The sequence below is a fragment of the Panthera onca genome, chromosome A3 (assembly GCF_046562875.1).
Source record: "Panthera onca isolate mPanOnc1 chromosome A3, mPanOnc1 haplotype 2, whole genome shotgun sequence".
In the NCBI taxonomy this organism is placed as follows: Eukaryota; Metazoa; Chordata; class Mammalia; order Carnivora; family Felidae; genus Panthera; species Panthera onca.
The window spans coordinates 53,855,990-53,874,588 of record NC_138341.1 but is presented as its reverse complement, the minus strand read 5'-3'; the positions used below and the strand labels follow the sequence as shown (position 1 = coordinate 53,874,588).

The following is an 18,599-nucleotide window of genomic DNA, read 5'->3' as shown; positions in this document are numbered from 1 at the left end:
CAGGACTCCTGGCCCGAGACAAGTGCACCTGCTGGCATTGGTGGGTTATGTGTACTCATGGGGTAGCTGGGAAAATATAATGGCAAATAACCAGTCAATCAGGCATACAGGACATGTTCGCAAGGGAGGCATTCATAACTCAAAATGGTGCTTATTCGCATAGAAATCACTAGAATGAGCCCCATTTCAGGTCTTTGACTTGTCTTCTCAAACCTCCCACAAACAGTTCTACTTTAGATTAACTACTAAAAGCCTAAAAATCAACTCTCCACTACTCTTTGGTAACTGCTTCAATACCACACACACTAGTTTTATGGAGCACAGATTTTCCTCTCCTATTATCACCATGTGCTTCCCAAGTATAAGTTTTCTTATTTATTAATGGAATATTCTTGAAATAAATATCCCCCTAAATGAAGTGGATGCTTGCACCTACAGGGATCATTCTTGGAAAATTGCAACTTAAAGTCAATGACATAAAAGTACTAATGAGCACCCTGCTTAACAAAATATTCAGATGCAACCTGGGTCACAGACACACTTGGTTGAAAGGCTGTTAAACGGTACTGAAATGAAAACTGAATGCAACTTAGTTGACTAATTAAATTATTAAAGTTCCTATGCCTGACTGAATTTATGTCCTTATAAATGAGAATACTTTTACATGGTTTTTCCCTTGACACCTTCAATATTTTGAGACTTCAGACAGTATAATTTACCAGTGATAAGTGTTCAAATTCATTCTCTAAATTTTATACTTTCTGTATCAAAATCCATCTGCAATGCCACTTAACTTTCATTTTGAAAGTTATAATCCATTCATAATCATCATTAAAGATTCAAAGTACACAAATGCTACAGGATAAATTGTGTATATCCATACAAGGGAGCTATCCACTGTTAATCCCATACAAACTGTCTGAATCCTTCAGCTATGAACCTCTGTATATGTACAGTCCTTTAGCTATACATACATAAAACTAGATGTACATAGCTTTAAAGGGCACTTCTTTAACACATAAATGTGACGACTCTATATATACTGTTTCTTAGGATGTTGGCTATCTTTTTATGTCAGTATATACGCATCTACCCTATTCTATTTAATGGCTGCACACTACTCCCTAATAGATTTATTTTACCTAATCATTTCCCTCCTGGTTGAGGTTTTTCTGATTCTTCAGTTACAAATAATGCTGTAATTAAACATACACATCAACTTGATGCTTGTCATAAAACATATTCAGCACTATAATCACAGAGGCACACTCTACAGGTAAGAGTCCTTTAAAAGAGGAAATATTTGAGATAACATTTTCTACAATCCTGAAAACACCAAGAAAAAATTATAACATATAGAATGACAAAATGAGGAATTTCAATTAGTAGTGCTTTTTAAGTGTTTAAAATCTTTTCCCTATTTACAAAAATGCTGGTTCAAGTATCCCCAACTTTGTTGTAAATACACGCTGCCGCTGGAAGGAGCTCTGTGTAACACTTCTCTCTTACACATTTAACACTCTGGAACTCAAAGCACTGTTTAAACCCTGACATCTCTAATTACACACTCCCTCACAGCCTACCTATGGCATCATCTTTCTGGAAAAAAAGCACGTACTTCCTGCCCGCAAACCGTCCAACATTCCATCCCTCCCGCTTCTGTCTAACCAATCCCATCACACCACAATTTTTCATCATCCTGACAACCAGCCCCTCTGGGCCCACTGTGTTCTAACTCCGGAGTCCCCGAGCAGGCCTACAGCAGAGTCCATCCGCTTCAGGTCCATCCATTTCAGGCCCACTTCTGTAGGGGCCCTCCCAACTGCTGGCCAACCCTGTTAATTCACTGCTGGTCCAACTTTCAAACTTCTCCAGATATTATCCTAAAGCTTAGAATCTAGACTATTCTCCTATCCCCATTTCTCTTCCCGCTTTCTTCCTCAATTTTTAGTAGATCCTCACCTACAGAATTGAAGCTTTCATCTTCATCTTAACAGTATATACTCTCTTATCCTTCCTACATTGTTCGACACGCCAGAGGCTGTTCACCTTATCGACTTACTAGGGATATGGATACAGTCTGGTGAGAGAGAGATCCACACCCTCCCCTGGGTTTTCAAGGACCAGCAAGAGCTCATCAGACACGGCTGCAACATCTTCACTTTCCCAGGCACAGGTCCCCCCCTCATGGCAAACCCACTCCAAGGTGCCTTATTCCTCTATATGAGCTCAAAATAGAGAAACATTTCCCATACTACTCCCTGAAAGCCAGTTTCTCCTACCTGTTATAACTCTTGATAAGCGATTCCTCAACTTTCTACATACAGAACTTTTTATTAACATCAAAATATTTTGAGGACCCTACATAATAGTGGGTTGAATTTTTATTATCCAATGATGTAGAACATCTTTTGTACAATTTTATAGAAAAGGCTTAAAGTATGAATTAAGCAGTGAACGCCCTGTAGTAACTTCACAGTTTACAGGTCAAGAACCACCGCGCTAGAACTCAACTCTTCAACTCTATCAGGGGACCTCAGTTCCACAATACTCCCACCTCCTCAATACAAACTCAGATCCCTCTGCCTTCATACATGCAAGTTTTCTAATAATTTCTTTAGAGCCAAATACAATTTCTCTCTGTAATATTAAACATGAATGACATTCTTCTTGTTTTGCAGACTCTGTCCAAGTCAATACACTACTTTGGAACTCTTCAGCCTCTAAATATGGTTTTTGGCCCTTTTTCCTAGAATTTTTATTTCTTCTTTCAAACCCCATGGCAACAGTTCTCAACCTATTTCTGACTCCATTCACTGTTGGGTAAATGCCATCAATGAGATCTCTCACAGTCTACCAGCTGGCACTATTCCTCAACATAAGAGTACTGCTCCTGTGGTGCCTGGCTGCCTCAGTCGATAGGGCATGTGACTCTTGATTTGAGGATTGTAAATTGGAGCCCCACGTTGGGTACAGAGATTACTTAAAAAAAAAAAAAAAAAAAAGAGTACTGCCCCATTACCTGAAACATTCTTGGCCTAACTAGTCTCTGAATTTCTATTCATTCCACTCGTAGTCTATAACATGGTAATGAATGATGAACAAAAAATTCCTGGTATCATCCACACCTGTTGCATTCCTTGTATTGCACTGGTGTATTCACTGTTTCTTCCAATCCAACAGCAATTCCTTGAAGGCAATTCCCTTATTTTAGTCATCTCTCTGAAGGGCAAAGCACCAAGTATAAAGCCATCACTTTAAATATCTTCTAATGCTTTCTAGCTACTTGAAACGTACAGTCAAAAATTCCCAAACCACAGAAAAAGAACACCATTTTGCAGGATGCTAAATAGGGACAAAGTGAAAGAAATGTTCCATAATTAAAGGTTTAAGAAATACTGGGTTCAAGTTAACAGGTTTATTTCTAGAACTTTCTAGAAACTTTAATCTTGCTAATTGTGACTCTCCAAAAGCCGAATTTCCCACACTTGTGTTATAAAACTCTCCCACCTTCTATTGCTCATAACCAGCACCTATTAACTTCTCCCTTCCAGAGAACACAACTGAGGAAATACTTACTAAGCAATTAATCATTTTCTTTCACAACTACTTTATATCCAGTATAATTTCTAAGAATATATTAATAGTACTGGTTCTATGATTTACCCTAGCGGCCAGTCTCAGCATCCCTCAATTACTTCCAAAGCTTTTAGTATAAATGCAAAAATCTTTCTTTTAATGTTTATGGCGGGGGGGGGGGGGGGGGGGGGGGGGGAGGGGAAGCGCGCGCGCATGCACGCACGTAGAGGGAAAAAGAATCCCAAGCAGGCTCCTTGCTGTCAGTGCAGAGCCCAATCTCATGAACTGTGAGATCATGAGCTGAGCCAATACAAAGAGTCGGACGCTTAACCAACTGAGCCACGCAGGCACCCCAATTACAAAAATCTTTTTAAGGAGGCATTTCAGGATACTTTTATTTCTTTCTAAGGTATTTTTTAGGTAACCTCTATACCCAATGTGGGCCTCGAACTCATAACCCCGAGATCAAAAGTTATATGCTCTACCAACTGAGCCAGCCAGGCGCCCCAAGGATTTAAATTATAAGCTCCCTTACTGCGTCTAAATAGGGCCTCATTTACAAAATTCCATTTATATACACCACTGGATCAGAAGGGTATTCCTGCTCTTCCAGGGACAACGTCTAGAGGTATTCAGAATGGTCCTGCCTTTGACATAGCGCTATAGGCTATTCTATAACACAGCCTCTTAACAATGCTAGGCTATCCCAAACCCCTGGTAATATAACTGTTTACCTTTATACCAAGGAGGTTGGAAAAGCCCCAAAATCCACATGTGGTGTGTGCCAAGGCCAACTTTGAGGAGTCTGTGCTGTGAGACCTATAGTTCTTAGAGACTGTCTAAAATGAAAAAAACATGTCAGCGGAGACTGTGGTGATTCCATGTGTGCTGTGTCAGTGACTGGATCAAGCATGCTTTCCTTACTGAGGAGAATACTGTTTTGAAAGCGCGAAAGGAACAAAGAGAGTCAGAAAACTAAATTAAGAAATGCAGTTTTGAGGGGGGCCTGGGTGGCTCAATTGGCTGAGCTTCCATCTTCAGCTCAGGTCATGATCTCATGGTTCGTGCGTTCAAGACCCACATCGGGCTCTGTGCTGACAGCTCAGAGCCCGGAGCCTGCTTCGGATTCTGTGTCTCTCCCTCTCTCTGCCCCTCCTCTGCTCACATTCTATCTCTCTCTCCCTCAAAAAATAAACATTAAAAAAAAGAAAGAAAGAAATGCAGTTTTTATTAATAAAAAAACCAGGCGCCTGGGTGGTTCAGTCGGTTAAGCATCTGACTCTTGATTTCAGCTCGGGTCATGATCTCATGAAAGGTAAGATTGAGCCCACGCTGAGCTCTGCACTGACAGCATGGAGTCTGCCTGGGAGTCTCTCTCTGCCCCTCCCCTTCATTCTTGTTCTCAAAATAAATAAACATTTAAAAAAATGTATTAAAAACCTTTTTTAAAAAAGAAAAGAACAGTATTACCCTACATTTATAAAAAAACAACAGCAAATCTGCTAAAAGTTAGGGGTAGCTTAAGTGACTTTCCATCTCTCACCAAAACAAAGGGTAGTACAAATAAAAAAGGACAAAATGGGGGCACCTGGGTGGCTCAGTCGGTTAAGCGTCCGACTTCAGCTCAGGTCACGATCTCGCAGTCTGTGAGTTCGAGCCCCGCGTCAGGCTCAGGGCTGATGGCTCAGAGCCTGGAGCCTGCTTCCGATTCTGTGTCTCCCTCTCTCTCTGACCCTCCCCCGTTCATGCTCTGTCTCTCTCTGTCTCAAAAATAAATAAACTTAAAAAAATATTAAAAAAAAAAAAAGGACAAAATGTATTCTAAGAACCAAGAATAAGAAGATAAAATAAATTTGGAAAACAGGCACACTATTCTCTAGGAGATTCACAACACTTAATAGCCCACTAAAGGTTCCAAGAAACTCTCCAATAAAAACAGCCAGTTCAACACTGTTTAATCTATTGCTTACCTCATTTACTTGACCATAGAATCTTTTTTTTCCTGAGCAACACTATTAACATCCCAACACAAGCTGGTAAACATTATGACAGTCTTATCAGTACATCTGATTGGAAAAAGCGTATCACAAAATCTTCATTCTTCTGCTTCAACATTTTACAGTGTTGAAACAAAATAATCTTTTGGGAAAACTAGGCAGCAGGTAATCAGAAGGTAAAACTATGAGTGGGGGGATGGGTAAAATAGGTACTGGAGATTAAGGAGGGTACCCGTCTGTGATGAGCACTGGGTGATGTATGGAATTGTTGAATCACTATATCGTACAGCTGGAACTAATATAATACTGTATATTAACTGTACTGGAATTAAAATAACATGGAAAAAAGAAACTTCTAAATTTTCCCATCTAATTTCATTCCCACTCACTTCCTCTGTCTAGAAATTTTATTTCAATGATTGAGATGCGGGAAGAATATAAAGACCATGTCTTAACAGTTCAGTTTAGAATTTACATTAAAAAGGAAATACATTCTGAACCTCGTTCCTAGAATCATGCAAAACTCTGTTCTGGGTTACAAGCAGGACCTTAGAAATGCTTCCAATACTACTTTTTGTTGTTGTTGTTTTAATATGAAATTTGTCAAATTGGTTTCCATACAATAAACCAATTGGGGCATCCCAACAGGTGCCCTCCTCAATGCCAATCACCCACTTTCCCCTCCCACCCATCCCCCCAAAATACTACTTCTTTACAACCCATCGGTTTCCTCAACAGTAAAACTCTATGGAATGGGGATGTTGGCTGTGTGAAAACTCTTACTTATCTAGTCTCCACCCTCACAGCCTCACCCTTATCTGAACCTTTCTAAAGCAAATCTGACTTTTTCTTTTATGGTACTCAGACTCCCTTTTTTCCTGGAACAAGATGACCTGCAAGCAGAAAGCCTGGTATTTAACTAGGCTCACACCTCATCATTCAGGAAAAGTCATCTTGGGGATTAGCCAGTTTTGCAAATTCACTACTTCACAACTACAAACTAATGTGTTTTTCAAAGCCACTCTACTAATCAGACATAACAAAAGTGTACATGATCGTAAAGTCAGCTCCAATCCAATAATTTCAGAAACTATTTATAGATGTTTCTGTTTTTGAGGTTTTTTTTTTTAATCTACTCTAAACCTGCTCCTTATTTTCAGAAGCTGAAATTAGCATAAAGTTAAATACAGGAAAAATATAAACTAATGAGTACAAGCTACCTCCTCTAGGGTATTCTTCCAAAAGGCTATAAAGAATAAGTTTCCCAGATAGCTTCAATTCCATTACAATTCTACTTCCCTTCTTAAAAAAGCACTCCTTCTTCCAGGGATAAGGTTAGTTGTAAATTTCAATGAAAGAGGTAAGAATACAATTATTTTTACTGACAATGGCCAAGTTAATACCTATTTGAGTGCTTATCAATCATTTCAGATATAATTCTGACAGTTCCCTTTACTACCAGTTTTAGGTAACAATAAAACTACTAAGTCTCAAAACATAGCATAAAAGGACCTATGTTTTAACTGCTCTTGATAAAACATTTATTAAATGTGCACCAACACTGTTCATAGGTAAGTGTTTTAAATGGGTGCAAATGCACGTGATAAAGCATGTTATGGTCACTTTCAGGTCTCTTCCACTAGAGGATTAGGTCTAAGCCCATTCACCAACTTATTGATTAGCAATGGTTTCTGTTGAGACAGGGAGTAGCAGGAAGTAAGACTGTGTATTATAATGCCATTGTCGTAGCTCTAGCTATGTATAGTTCTGTCTTCTACTGGGCCTGCCCGAAAGAAAGCAACTAAAAATAAATGTATTTAAAAGATAAATCCTAGAAGAATGTAAGATAAGTTCGAGAGATCTCACCTGATGTTCCACAGGTTGCCTCACTCACCTGATGTACTCTTTTGAAGGCAAACCCCTCCACACTTCAGTTCCCTCTACCCTCTCTCCTTTTCCAAGACATTTATCTACCTTCTGTTTCCCTTCTCCGCGCAAAACCGGTCCCTTTGGCCCCCCAGATCCCCTCTAGGGCCCGCCCTCCTCTCAGGTGCCCTACTAGGTCCACCACCCCCACCCCCGCTCGCACAGGCCGGCCTCCGCACCCAGCACCCAGACTTCACACCCTCCCCACTCCGGCTCCCGCCAGCGCCTCCGGCCTCGGCTGCGCCCGCACCGCACCCCAGCACCGCCCCGCAACACGCCCCCCGCCCGCAGCCCCCTTACCGCACATGATGCAGAAGGCACGGTCCGCAGGCGAGCGGCGAGCGGCTGGCGAGGTCAGGTGCGTACACAGGAGCCTCGGGGGCGATCGGCGAGCTTGGGGGTCGGGGGCACGCGATCACGACTCCCTCGGGGATGCGACGGCCGAGGCAACGACAGCCTTCTCGGCCTCCCGGGCTCGCCAGCAACTGCCGACGGGCCCCGCCCCTCGGCGCGCACCGCGCCGCCGCCGCCGCCTCCCGCGAATCCCATTGGGCCGCGTCCGCGCCGCTCACGCGTAGCTCCCGCCTCCCCGCGCCGCCCCGCCCCGCCCCCGAGCCCACGCAGGCGCTGGCTTGCTGGCGGCGAAGACGTGGCACCAGCCAGCGGCCGCATCCGCTTGGAGTTCCTTGAGCCGCCTGGCCCCCAGGCGAGCAGCTGGAGGAACCACGCTGTGGGGGAGGCAGAAACTCGGTGGCTGGCAGGGAAAGACGGGCGTTAAGGAAACAGGATGGAATTGTTAGCAAAGCAAATAGCCTTGGAGCACGCGCCCAATGCAGCCCAAGGCCCCAGGCTCCGGCACCCCACGAAGCGGCGGAAAAAGGAGGAAGAAAGCGGGAGGCCTGAAAAAAGGGATCCCGAGGGACAAATAAACAAGTCAGGATGGAAAAGGAACATAAGGCTGCAGAAAAATCGCAAAGAAAATTGAGCGAAGTAGGGAGGAAAGGTATCAAAATTCTTGATGCAAAGCGCCATTCAGGTTTGGCCAGTCTTTCGGGTGACAGGCAATTCAGTTACCTACTTAAGCTCTATGTAATATGCTTGGCCTCTAAACGCCCTCCTCACCCTATCCTCACCCTCATCCATTGCCTCCCTAACCCCCAGTTTTTTTGCAGAGGGGGTAGGGTGGGGAAATGTAAGGCAAAACGATACAACACTGCTCCTGGACTTATGAAACTCTGCTGGCCCAGACTTCTGACGGCCCACCTGAGAAGACTAGTAATTGCTTAGATTTGACAGCCTTACATTTGACTCACTGACGATTAATTCTGTGAATTAATGCACCGGTCCTGCCAAGACAGACTTAATCAGAGAGAGATGATGTTTTTGAGAATTTATTACTCAAGCATTTGCTCTAGGAAGATTTAAATGGTATCTTTAGTCAAATGTAGATGGTTATCATAACTATTAATGGCTCCAGATTGGAATCAAATAAAAACTTGACTGGCATACAGAACATGGCATGGACTTCTGACCCCAGATAGCTGGCCTTGCCTCACATTTGCTGTCTTTCTACCCACCTCCCGGCACTTTACATTCCAACAATGCTACTCAGTTTCCCAACTGGGCCAGCATTCTCAAATATTTTGTACACATCGGTTTCTCTTTGTGGAATCCCCACCCCACCTCTACTTAAATGCTACTACTTCTTGGGGAAAATCTATCTTGTCTCCTCAGACAGATTTAAGGACATGTATTAACCTCTCTCATTCTTGTGTATTTCCCTACTGGGCTAATTTTCTTGAGGCTAGACCAAGCTTTTGCATATCCAACACCTAGTATAAACCCTAGCACAAAATAATAGATCAAAAATGTTTTGGGGGCTCCTGGCTGGCTCAGTCTGTGGAGCACGAGACTCTTGACGTTGGCGCTGTGGGTTTGAGTCCCACGTTGGGAGAAGAAATTACTTAAAAAAATAAAATCTTTCGGACTTCAAGCTGTATTACAAAGCTGTAATCATCAAGACAGTATGGTACGGCACAAAAACAGACACTCAGATCAATGGAACAGAATAGAGAACCCAGAAATGGACCCACAAGCTTATGGCCAACTAATCTTTAACAAAGCAGGAAAGAATATACAAGGGAATAAAGATAGTCTCTTCAGCAAGTAGTGCTGGGAAAACTGGACAGTGACACGCAGAAAAATGAATCTGGATCACTTTCTACACCATACACAAAAATAAACTCAAAATGGATGAAAGACCTAAATGTAAGACAAGAAGCCATCAAAATCCTCAAGGAGAAAGCAGGCAAAACCTCTTTGACGTTGGCCATAGCAACTTCTTACTCAACACATCTCCAGAGGCAAGGGAAACAAAAGCAAAAATGAACTGTTGGGACCTCATCAAAATAAAAAGCTTCCGCACAGCAAAGGAAACAGAAAAACTAAAAGGCAGCTGACAGAATGGGAGAAGATATTTGCAAATGACATATTGGATAGAGGGTTAGTACCCAAAATCTATAAAGAGCTTACCAAACTCAATACCGAAAAAACAAATAATCCAGTGAAAAAATGGGCAAAAGACATGAATAGACACTTCTCCAAAGAAGACAACCAGATGGCTAACAGATACATGAAAAAATGCTCAACATCACTCACCATCAGGGAAATACAAATCAAAACCACAATGAGATACCACCTCACACCTGTCAGAATGACTAACATTAACAACTCAGGCAACATGTTACAGATGTTGGTGAGGATGTGAAGAAAGAAGATCTCTTTTGCACTGCTGGTGGGAATGCAAACTGGTGCAGCCACTCTGGAAAACAGTATGGAGTTTCCTCAAAAAATTAAAAATAGAACTACCCTACAACCCAGCAATTGCACTACTAGGTATTTATCCAAGGGATGCAGGTGTGATGTTTTGAAGGGGCACATGCACCCCCATGTTTACAGCAGCACTATCAACAATAGTGCTTCCAAAGTATGGAAAGAGCCCAAATGTCCATCGATGGATGAATGGATAAAGAAGATGTGGTATATATCTACAATGGAGTATTACTCGGCAATCAAAAAGAATGAAATCCTGCCATTTGCAACTATGTGGATGGAACTAGAGGGTATTATGTTAAGTGAAATTAGTCAGAGAAAGACAAAAATCATATGACTTCACTCATATGAGGACTTTAAGATACAAAACAGATGAATATAAGGGAAGGGAAACATAAATAATATAAAAACAGGGAGTGGGACAAAACATAAGAGACTCTTAAATATCAAGAACAAACAGGGTTACTGGAGGGGTTGGGGAGGGGGAGGGGCTAAATGAGTAAAAGGCATTAAGGAATCTACTCCTGAAATCATTGTTGCACTATATGCTAACTAACTTTAATTTTAAAAAATAAATTTAAAAAAAGAATTGAAAAAATCTTTAAAAACATGTTTTTCAATGAGTGAAAAAAGAGCCGTATTTCTTAGCAGAACTGACTCCCTATGGTTGGTTATATGATCAAGTGAACAAAGGACTTTTCAGATTTTCTTAGAGGGAAAAAAATGCCTTTTTATTAGTTGCCTCAAGGAGAGGCTGAAAAATATAACATTTCACTAATCAAAGTATTTATCACCTAAGAGCCCTTTAACATTTCAGGCCCTTAAACAGGTCCTTAAATAACCCCAAAGTTTAAAAAAAAACAGCTGTTTGTTAACAGACAACACATTTCTTACTTCAAGACGTAAAACACTGCAAATGTACATCTTAGCCTCAGAACCTTCATCCAAGAGTTTCTAGTGAGACCACAGCGATATTACCAAGGAGTCAAGGTAACAAACAAGAGAAAAGCAAGAGGTTCAATAGTATCTTAGTTTGAACATGAGAACTGTGGTGGTACTGCCAGCACTTTCTTTGTGGCATCAGCAGGTTTGGTAGCAGTGCAGAAAGGTGTTGTTCAGACACTGGAATCATACTTTGACTCCTTGGTGACTATAGTTAATAATACTGTTGGTTCTCCATTTCTTTATAAAAGGCAACTGGAAGCCTTGATGGCCTTCTGCCCATCAGGCTGTATGGCAAGAAGGAGGTTGAGAGAAACTTTGAAAGCCAATATTTTCCTAACCCAGTGCAACAAAGAGCCCTTTATAACTATGCTCCATTCAAGACACTAATGTGAAAGAACTCTGTTTGTCTGACCCCCATCTCTATAGAGCTTTGCCTTAGCTGGACCTTTGGGACTAGGGGCTGGAGAAGAAAATAAATTTTCTGTGAAGGAAAGGGAACATCTGGGTCTAATTCAAACATCTGAAGATATTGATTCTCCTCATCAAAAATTCTAAACTGTACTTAAAAAAAAAAAAAAAACAGGAATGGTAAGGAGGGCGCATTCATCATCTCTTTATGTAAGTCTGTTTCCCTGTTCACAGATTTGTCCTGTTAAACCTGATGGCTCTTGGTCTCCTCCATGCGCTACAGCCTGATGAGCAGAAGGCCATCATGGCTTCCAGCTGCCATTTCTAAAGAAATGGAGAACCATAATTAAAATAGCCTTATAAGGGGTGCCCGGGTGTCTCAGGCAGTTAAGCATCTGACTTTGGCTCAGGTCATGATCTCACAGTTTGTGGGTTCGAGCCCCATGTCAGGCTCTGTGCTGACAGCTCAGAGCCTGGAGCCTGCTTCAGAAAGTATCTCCTCTCTCTGTTCCTCCCATGCTCAATCTCTGTCTCGGTCTCTCAAAAATAAACATTAAAAAAAATTTTTTTAAATAATAAAATACTTTATAAGATTTTTAAATGCCATGTTTGTGAATTTTGTTTCCCTTATTTGAATTCCAATAATGAACAGCAATAAAATTATTAGAATTTAAAAGTCCTAGATACAGATACAAACTTCCAGTTATAAGTCTTGGGGATGTAATGTACAGGATGACAACTATACTGAGTAATACTGTATTGTATATTTGAAAGTTGCTAAGACAGTAGATCTTAAAAGTCTGCATCACAGGGGGACACCTGGGTGGCTCAGTCATTTAAGCATCCAACTTCATCTCAGGTCATGACCTCAAGGTTTGTAGTTCAAGGCCCGCGTTGGGCTCTTGTGCTGACAGCTCAGAGCCTGGAGCTGCTTCAGATTGTGTGTTTCCCTCTCTCTCTGCCCCTCCCCTGCTCACGCTTTGTCTCTCTCTTTCTCTCTCTCGATTGCTCTCAAAAATAAACATTTAAAAAATTTTTTAAAATCTTGCCTCATAGGAAAAAAATTATAACTGTGTTTGGTGATGGGTGTTAAGATTTCTTATTGTGGCGATGTTTTGCAATATATACACATATCAAATCATTCTGTTGTATACTTGAAACTAATATGTCTGTTATATCTCAATTTAAAAAGAAAGGCCTGTGCAAGACAAGAATGTGGGGAACAGGGACACAAATGTCCTGATTTTTAGTGGAGAAATGTACCCCAGTGTTCAGAGAAGATGGTGGTATCCAAGGAAAAAGAAACAGGTGAAATCACTGACACCTATGAGATAGAAGAAATGGACACAAGAACAAAAGGCAGCAGTCAAGGCCTCAGAAAGACCTCTTAAGTGAACCCCTTTGGTTCCACCATCATCCCAATTCATCATACATACCTTCACACCAAAGTGACCTTTCAAAAACACAAATCTGATTCTGTTTCTCCATGCTTCAAGTTCTGTGGGTATCCTCCACCTGCAAGATTAAGTCCAGACCCCTATGTACACACACATAGTCACTCAGGACTTCATTCCTGCCAGTTTGATCAGCATCATTTCCCACCCCTCTAGTCAAGTGTCTTATGGTCCAGGTCTACCGAAGTTCCCTAAAAAAGGCCTATGATTCTCCTCCATCTTTGCATTTGCTCCTTTTTGAAAGGAAGCATTATAAAGGAGACCAGCTCTTCTTTTCCTTAGCACTTCCTGTGGAAGTGGCAACCATCTCCTACTCAGCATCATGGCCATCCTCAGACCTCTGGTGAAGCCCAAATTGTTAAAAAGAGGACCAAGAAGTTCATTCAGCGCCAGTTAGACTGATATATCAAAATTAAGCACAACTGGCAGAAACCCAGAGGCACTGACAATAGAGTGCACAGAAGACTCAAGGGCCAGATCTTGATGCCCAACATTGGTTACGGGAGCAACAAGAAGACAAAGCACATGCTGCCTAGTGACTTCCGGAAGTTCCTGGTCAACGTCAAGGAGCTTGAAGTGTTGCTGATGTGCAACAAATCTCACTGTGCAGGGATTTCACAATGTCTCCTCCAAGAACCACAAAGCCATTGTGGAAAGAGCAGCCCAGCTGGCCATCAAAATCACCAATCCCAACGCCAGGCTGTGCAGAGAAGAAAAGGAACAGACAGCTTATGTGCATGTCATATAAAACCATAAAACTACAAAAAAAAAAAAAAAAAAAGAGAAAAAAAGGAAACCAGATGTTAAATAGTTAGGGAATGACTATAGAGAACTAGATAGTCACAAAATGAGGTCTTAAGGGCACCAAAAAGTTCCCTCATCCAGAATTACCTCTGCTCCTTACCTATCACCTTGCTTAAACTATCTGTACTTCTACATTTAATGCAGAGCACCTCCCCTTTCCCCAGGAGATATACATTATATCATTATCATCTAGTAACACTTTACAGTGACACTACCTATAGAATTAGTTTTCATTTGGATATCAGGTATGAAAAGGTCACTAAGGAAATGAGAGTTTTGATGAGGATGAAGTTGATTCTGAAATCAGTAAGAGGTCAGATGTGGACAGATCACCTTGGTTCATGACACTGGGCAAGAAAGGGACAACATAAGGGCATGTGGAATTGAGTATGATAGTGTGGAGAGAGGGGGCTAAGATATGGAAGAAGGAATCAGAAATAAGTTGGTAATGAAAGCAAACTTTATCCACTGTAATGGTTAATTTTATGTATCAACTTGGCTGAGCCACAATGCCCAGATATTTGGTCAAACACTATTCGGGATGTTTATGTGAAGGTGCTTTTGGATGAGATTAATATTTACATCAGTGGACCTTGGGGGCATCTGGGTGGCTCAGTTGGTTGGGCGTCTGAGTCTTGACTTCAGCTCAGGTCATGATCTTGCAATTTATGGGTTCGAGCCCTTCATCAGGCTCCACGCCAACAGTGCAGAGTATGCTAGGATTCTCTCTCTCCCTCTCTCTCTCTGCCCCTCCCCCACTCAGGCACATTTTCTCACACTTTCTTTCAAAATAAACAAAAACAAAAAAAAAGCTTTAAATCAGTAGACTTTGAGTAAAGCAGATTGCTCTTTATAATGTAGGTGCGCCTCATCCAATCAGTTGAATAGAACAAAAGACTGACCTCCCTTGAATAAGAAGGAATTAGCCAGCAGATAGCCTTTGAACTTGAACTACAACACTGGCTCTTCCCTGGTCTCCAGCCTGACAGCCCACCTTGAAAATTTCAGACTTGCCAGCCTCCATAATTACATGAGCCAATTCCTTGAGATAAAGATAGATAGATAGATAGATAGATAGATAGATAGATAGATGGAGATACATACATTCATACATACAATTTGTTTTGTTTCTCTGGAAAACCCTAATACATCGACTTAAAGTTGATCTTACTGATTTCCTCAAGGCTGAATATATGTACTTTTAATTTCTAAAGGATACCTCTCAATGACAAATAACAGAAATCCCCTCCAGGTAGGTGAAGAGGGGATTTATTGGCTAATGTCATTGGAAAGGACAGGGATACAGCTTCAGGCACACCTATATCCAGAGACAAAAACAGTGTTGTCAGAACTCTCTTTGATCCTCTCCCTGACCTTATGTACAGGGAAATGACCCGCAAACAACTCTGGAATCACATGTTAACAGCTTACAATCCAAGGGGAGAGAGGCTATTCCTCCATCCTCCCTTTTCATATTCTAGGCAAGGATTCTAATCAGTCCAGTACAGACTCCTATACCCCACTCACTCCTGTGGCAGAGGGTAGGACGCTGTGATCAGACAGTCCTATCAGCACCGCATAGACTCCTTTTCCTTAAAGGAAAGGGGAAGGTGTTGCTAAGAAAATGAAGAAGGGACACCTGGAAGACACAAACAAAAGATGCCCACTATAGCAGATGAACACAGCCTTGACTGCTCTGCTAGGAAACCTCAGGTTTAGGAATAAAAGATGCGGACTCCGACTAGAACTAGTATACTCCCCTATATTCCTCTCTGGGGTGCCTCCAAATTTTCCTGGTAGGCGGAACCTAGGGCAGAGCTTTCTAGCTCTGCTAGAAGGAAACTCATTCTACTGCCAAAAAATTGTCCACAAATGGGGAACTATGAGATTAACTAGTCCTACGTACTATTTCTGTTCTGTAGGAAGTGACCAGAGCTGGAATGGAAGCAGACCATTCAGGGAGGTGCCTAGAGCTGAAAGAGCACTAAAAATGTAAGGTGACAGAAAAAGAAAAATATATTTTCTAGTTTCTTTCAGGGGACACAAAGGCACTTGTGCAGAGCCTGCAAGCACCCTGTGGAGATTCCACAGATAACTCTGCTGTGGGGAAATGTAAGCATAAAGCTGGTTTTTCCCAAAGGGATGTAAATTCCCACTGGACTGAAGAGCAGCTAGCTTCATATTGCTGGGAAAAGGAAAACAAAAAACAAAAAACAAGACAAAAAGGACACACACGCACATACCACCACTTTGGCCCGCTCAGGGTCAGGAGCAAATAAAAGATGGAAAAGACTTGGCCCACTAAAAAGCAGCGGCTATGAAGACAAGGAATGCTCTCTCCTCTCTCAGGTAGGAATACTCAGGAGGGGTATGTGGGTCCAATCCCCTTAAGGCAAAATAGTATAGTAGCAATGCACATAGGCTCTGCAGCCAGAATGCCAGGGTTCATGTTCCTGGCTTTTTCCACTGAAGTTGTATGGCAATGGAAAATGTACTTCTCCCTGGGCCTCATGGGGACAATAATAGTTACCGATCTCATAGGATTAAATGATTTCATAAATGTAAGGTGCTTAGAATAGTGTTTGTCACATAGTGAATGCCAATGAAAGTTTGCTATTTTTAAATATTTTGTTCCTTGTCATTCTGGATAGGGCCCCATCCTAATTTTCATTAGCGAAAAATCCTCCAAGTGCTTGGCTGACTCTTAGCCAATGATCTTAGTTTCAAATACCTATTGAAATGTCCCATATTTGCAAAGTGTTTTCAATAATTATTGCAAGATTTTCTACATTTGGGGGGATTAATTTTTGTGTTCACCAAACACAACTAATGGTGATTATTACTTCCTTTCTTTGGGACTATTTAGGAGAATATTAAGTGTAACTTAAACATCCAAAATAAAAGCTTTTACCTGATAAAACCACACCTCTACATTAATCTTTGATTAAAAACATGGCTCAATTTAAAAATAATTTATTTTCTTTTTTTAATGTTTATTTTTGAGAGGGGGGGAATATGTGCATGTGTGCTCAAGTGGGGGAGGGGCAGAGAAAGAAGGAGACACAGAATCTGAAGCAGGCTCTAGGCTCCGATGCGGGGCTCAAACCCAAGAACCCCCGGTACCATGACCTCAGCCGAAGTTGGACACTTAGCCGACTGAACCACCCAGGTGCCCCAATTTGTTTTAAGATTGGTATTTGGCACTATCTGCCAAAAAATAAAGCAGTAAAATCAGGTACCAAGTCCTCCATGTTTTACCAAGGTTCTTTGTTAGAAGGCAGTCAGCCTCAAGTGACAGAATACCTGACAACAGTAGTTGTTAATAACAAGAAACCTCTTATCTCACATGATACTCTGAAAATGGGTGGTTCCCAGGCTAGCTCAAAGGTCAATAATGTCCTCAAGGATCCAGGCCTCTTTTCCTTCCTCTTTGCCATTCTCAGTGGACCGGCTTTTCATGATGCCAAGTTGACTGTCAAAGCTTTAGACATCGAGTCTTCATTCTACAGTATATCAAGCAGGAAAGGAAGTAATTGATGGGGAAACAGCCTTCTTTACGCAAATTAACTATCTCTTTAATTAGGGAAGAAAATCTTTTAAAAACACGCCATTAGGGGCGCCTGGGTGGCTCAGTCGGTGAAGCATCCGACTTCAGCTCAGGTCATGATCTCACGGTTTGTGCGTTTGAGCCCCACCTCAGACTCTGTGCTGACAGCTGGGAGCTTGGAGCCTGCTTCAGATTCTGTGTCTCCCTCTCTCTCTTCCCCTCCCCCACTCACACTCTGACTCTCTCTCTCTAAAAAATAAATAAACATTAAAAAAAAATTTTAAAACATGTCATTAGACCCTCTCTTCCAGCTCCTTGGTGAGAGCTGTGTCGTATGTCCACACCTAGACAAATGACTGGCAAAGAGAAAAGGAGTTAAAATGGCTGGTTTAGATTACTTATAATTTATCCCCTGAGGTGGGACCTACCTTCCCTGGTCACATCACAATTTAATGATCATTGGGAGGGTCTCTCTCAGTAAGAAGCAGGGGTATATGCCGGGTAGGCAACCAAGTTTCGGCAGCACTCTCCTCCACCCACTGCCTACTTCTGTACCATTTCCAGGTAAGCACTCAGGCCATACTTAGCTTCTTGCAGTTCCCAAAAACATTTCACAGCTGCCAGATTCTGTTTACACTGCTCTGTATGCCTAGAATATTCTTCCCCCCACTTTTCCTCCTTGTTCCCCATGGCTGCTCCCTTTTGCAGAAAATCTTCCCAGTATCTTGGCCTCTCAGTTCCATGATTTCTTCTCCTCCAGTAATCTAACTCACCACCCCCCACCTCTGCCACCTATTTCATGGCCATACCCAAGACTCGTCATTAGCTGCATCTTCTCCAGTCTCCATTTCCTGTAGCTTCTAAAGGGCATGTTAACGTGTCTAGTCTACAGAGCAATCACCAGAGTCTGACCTAAATTCATCTATACTAGCTCAGGGAACAAATTCTCCAACCCCACTGTCTGGTTCTACGAACCAAAGGACAAAAATACAACCCTTATTCCAGCATTCACAAACGCTGGAGTTCTTCCTGTTTCCATCCCTAGCTTCCTATCCATACTTTTGGAGACCAGAATTCCAGAAATATAAGGTACCACTGTTATTTCCC

General features: G+C 41.9%; 1 protein-coding gene across 2 annotated transcripts in view; it reads right to left on the bottom strand.

Annotated features, from left to right (window-relative positions):
* The window catches only part of GFPT1 (glutamine--fructose-6-phosphate transaminase 1), a 56,420-nt gene extending 48,423 nt beyond the window's left edge, over positions 1 to 7,997 (bottom strand). For both annotated transcript variants that reach the window (XM_060659336.3, XM_060659339.3), the window contains exon 1: positions 7,803 to 7,997. In XM_060659336.3, coding sequence (XP_060515319.1) covers positions 7,803 to 7,809 — 7 coding nt within the window. In that variant the 5' untranslated portion in view covers positions 7,810 to 7,997. The remainder of the gene's footprint in view (positions 1 to 7,802) is intronic.
* Between the last annotated feature and the right edge of the window lie 10,602 nt (positions 7,998 to 18,599).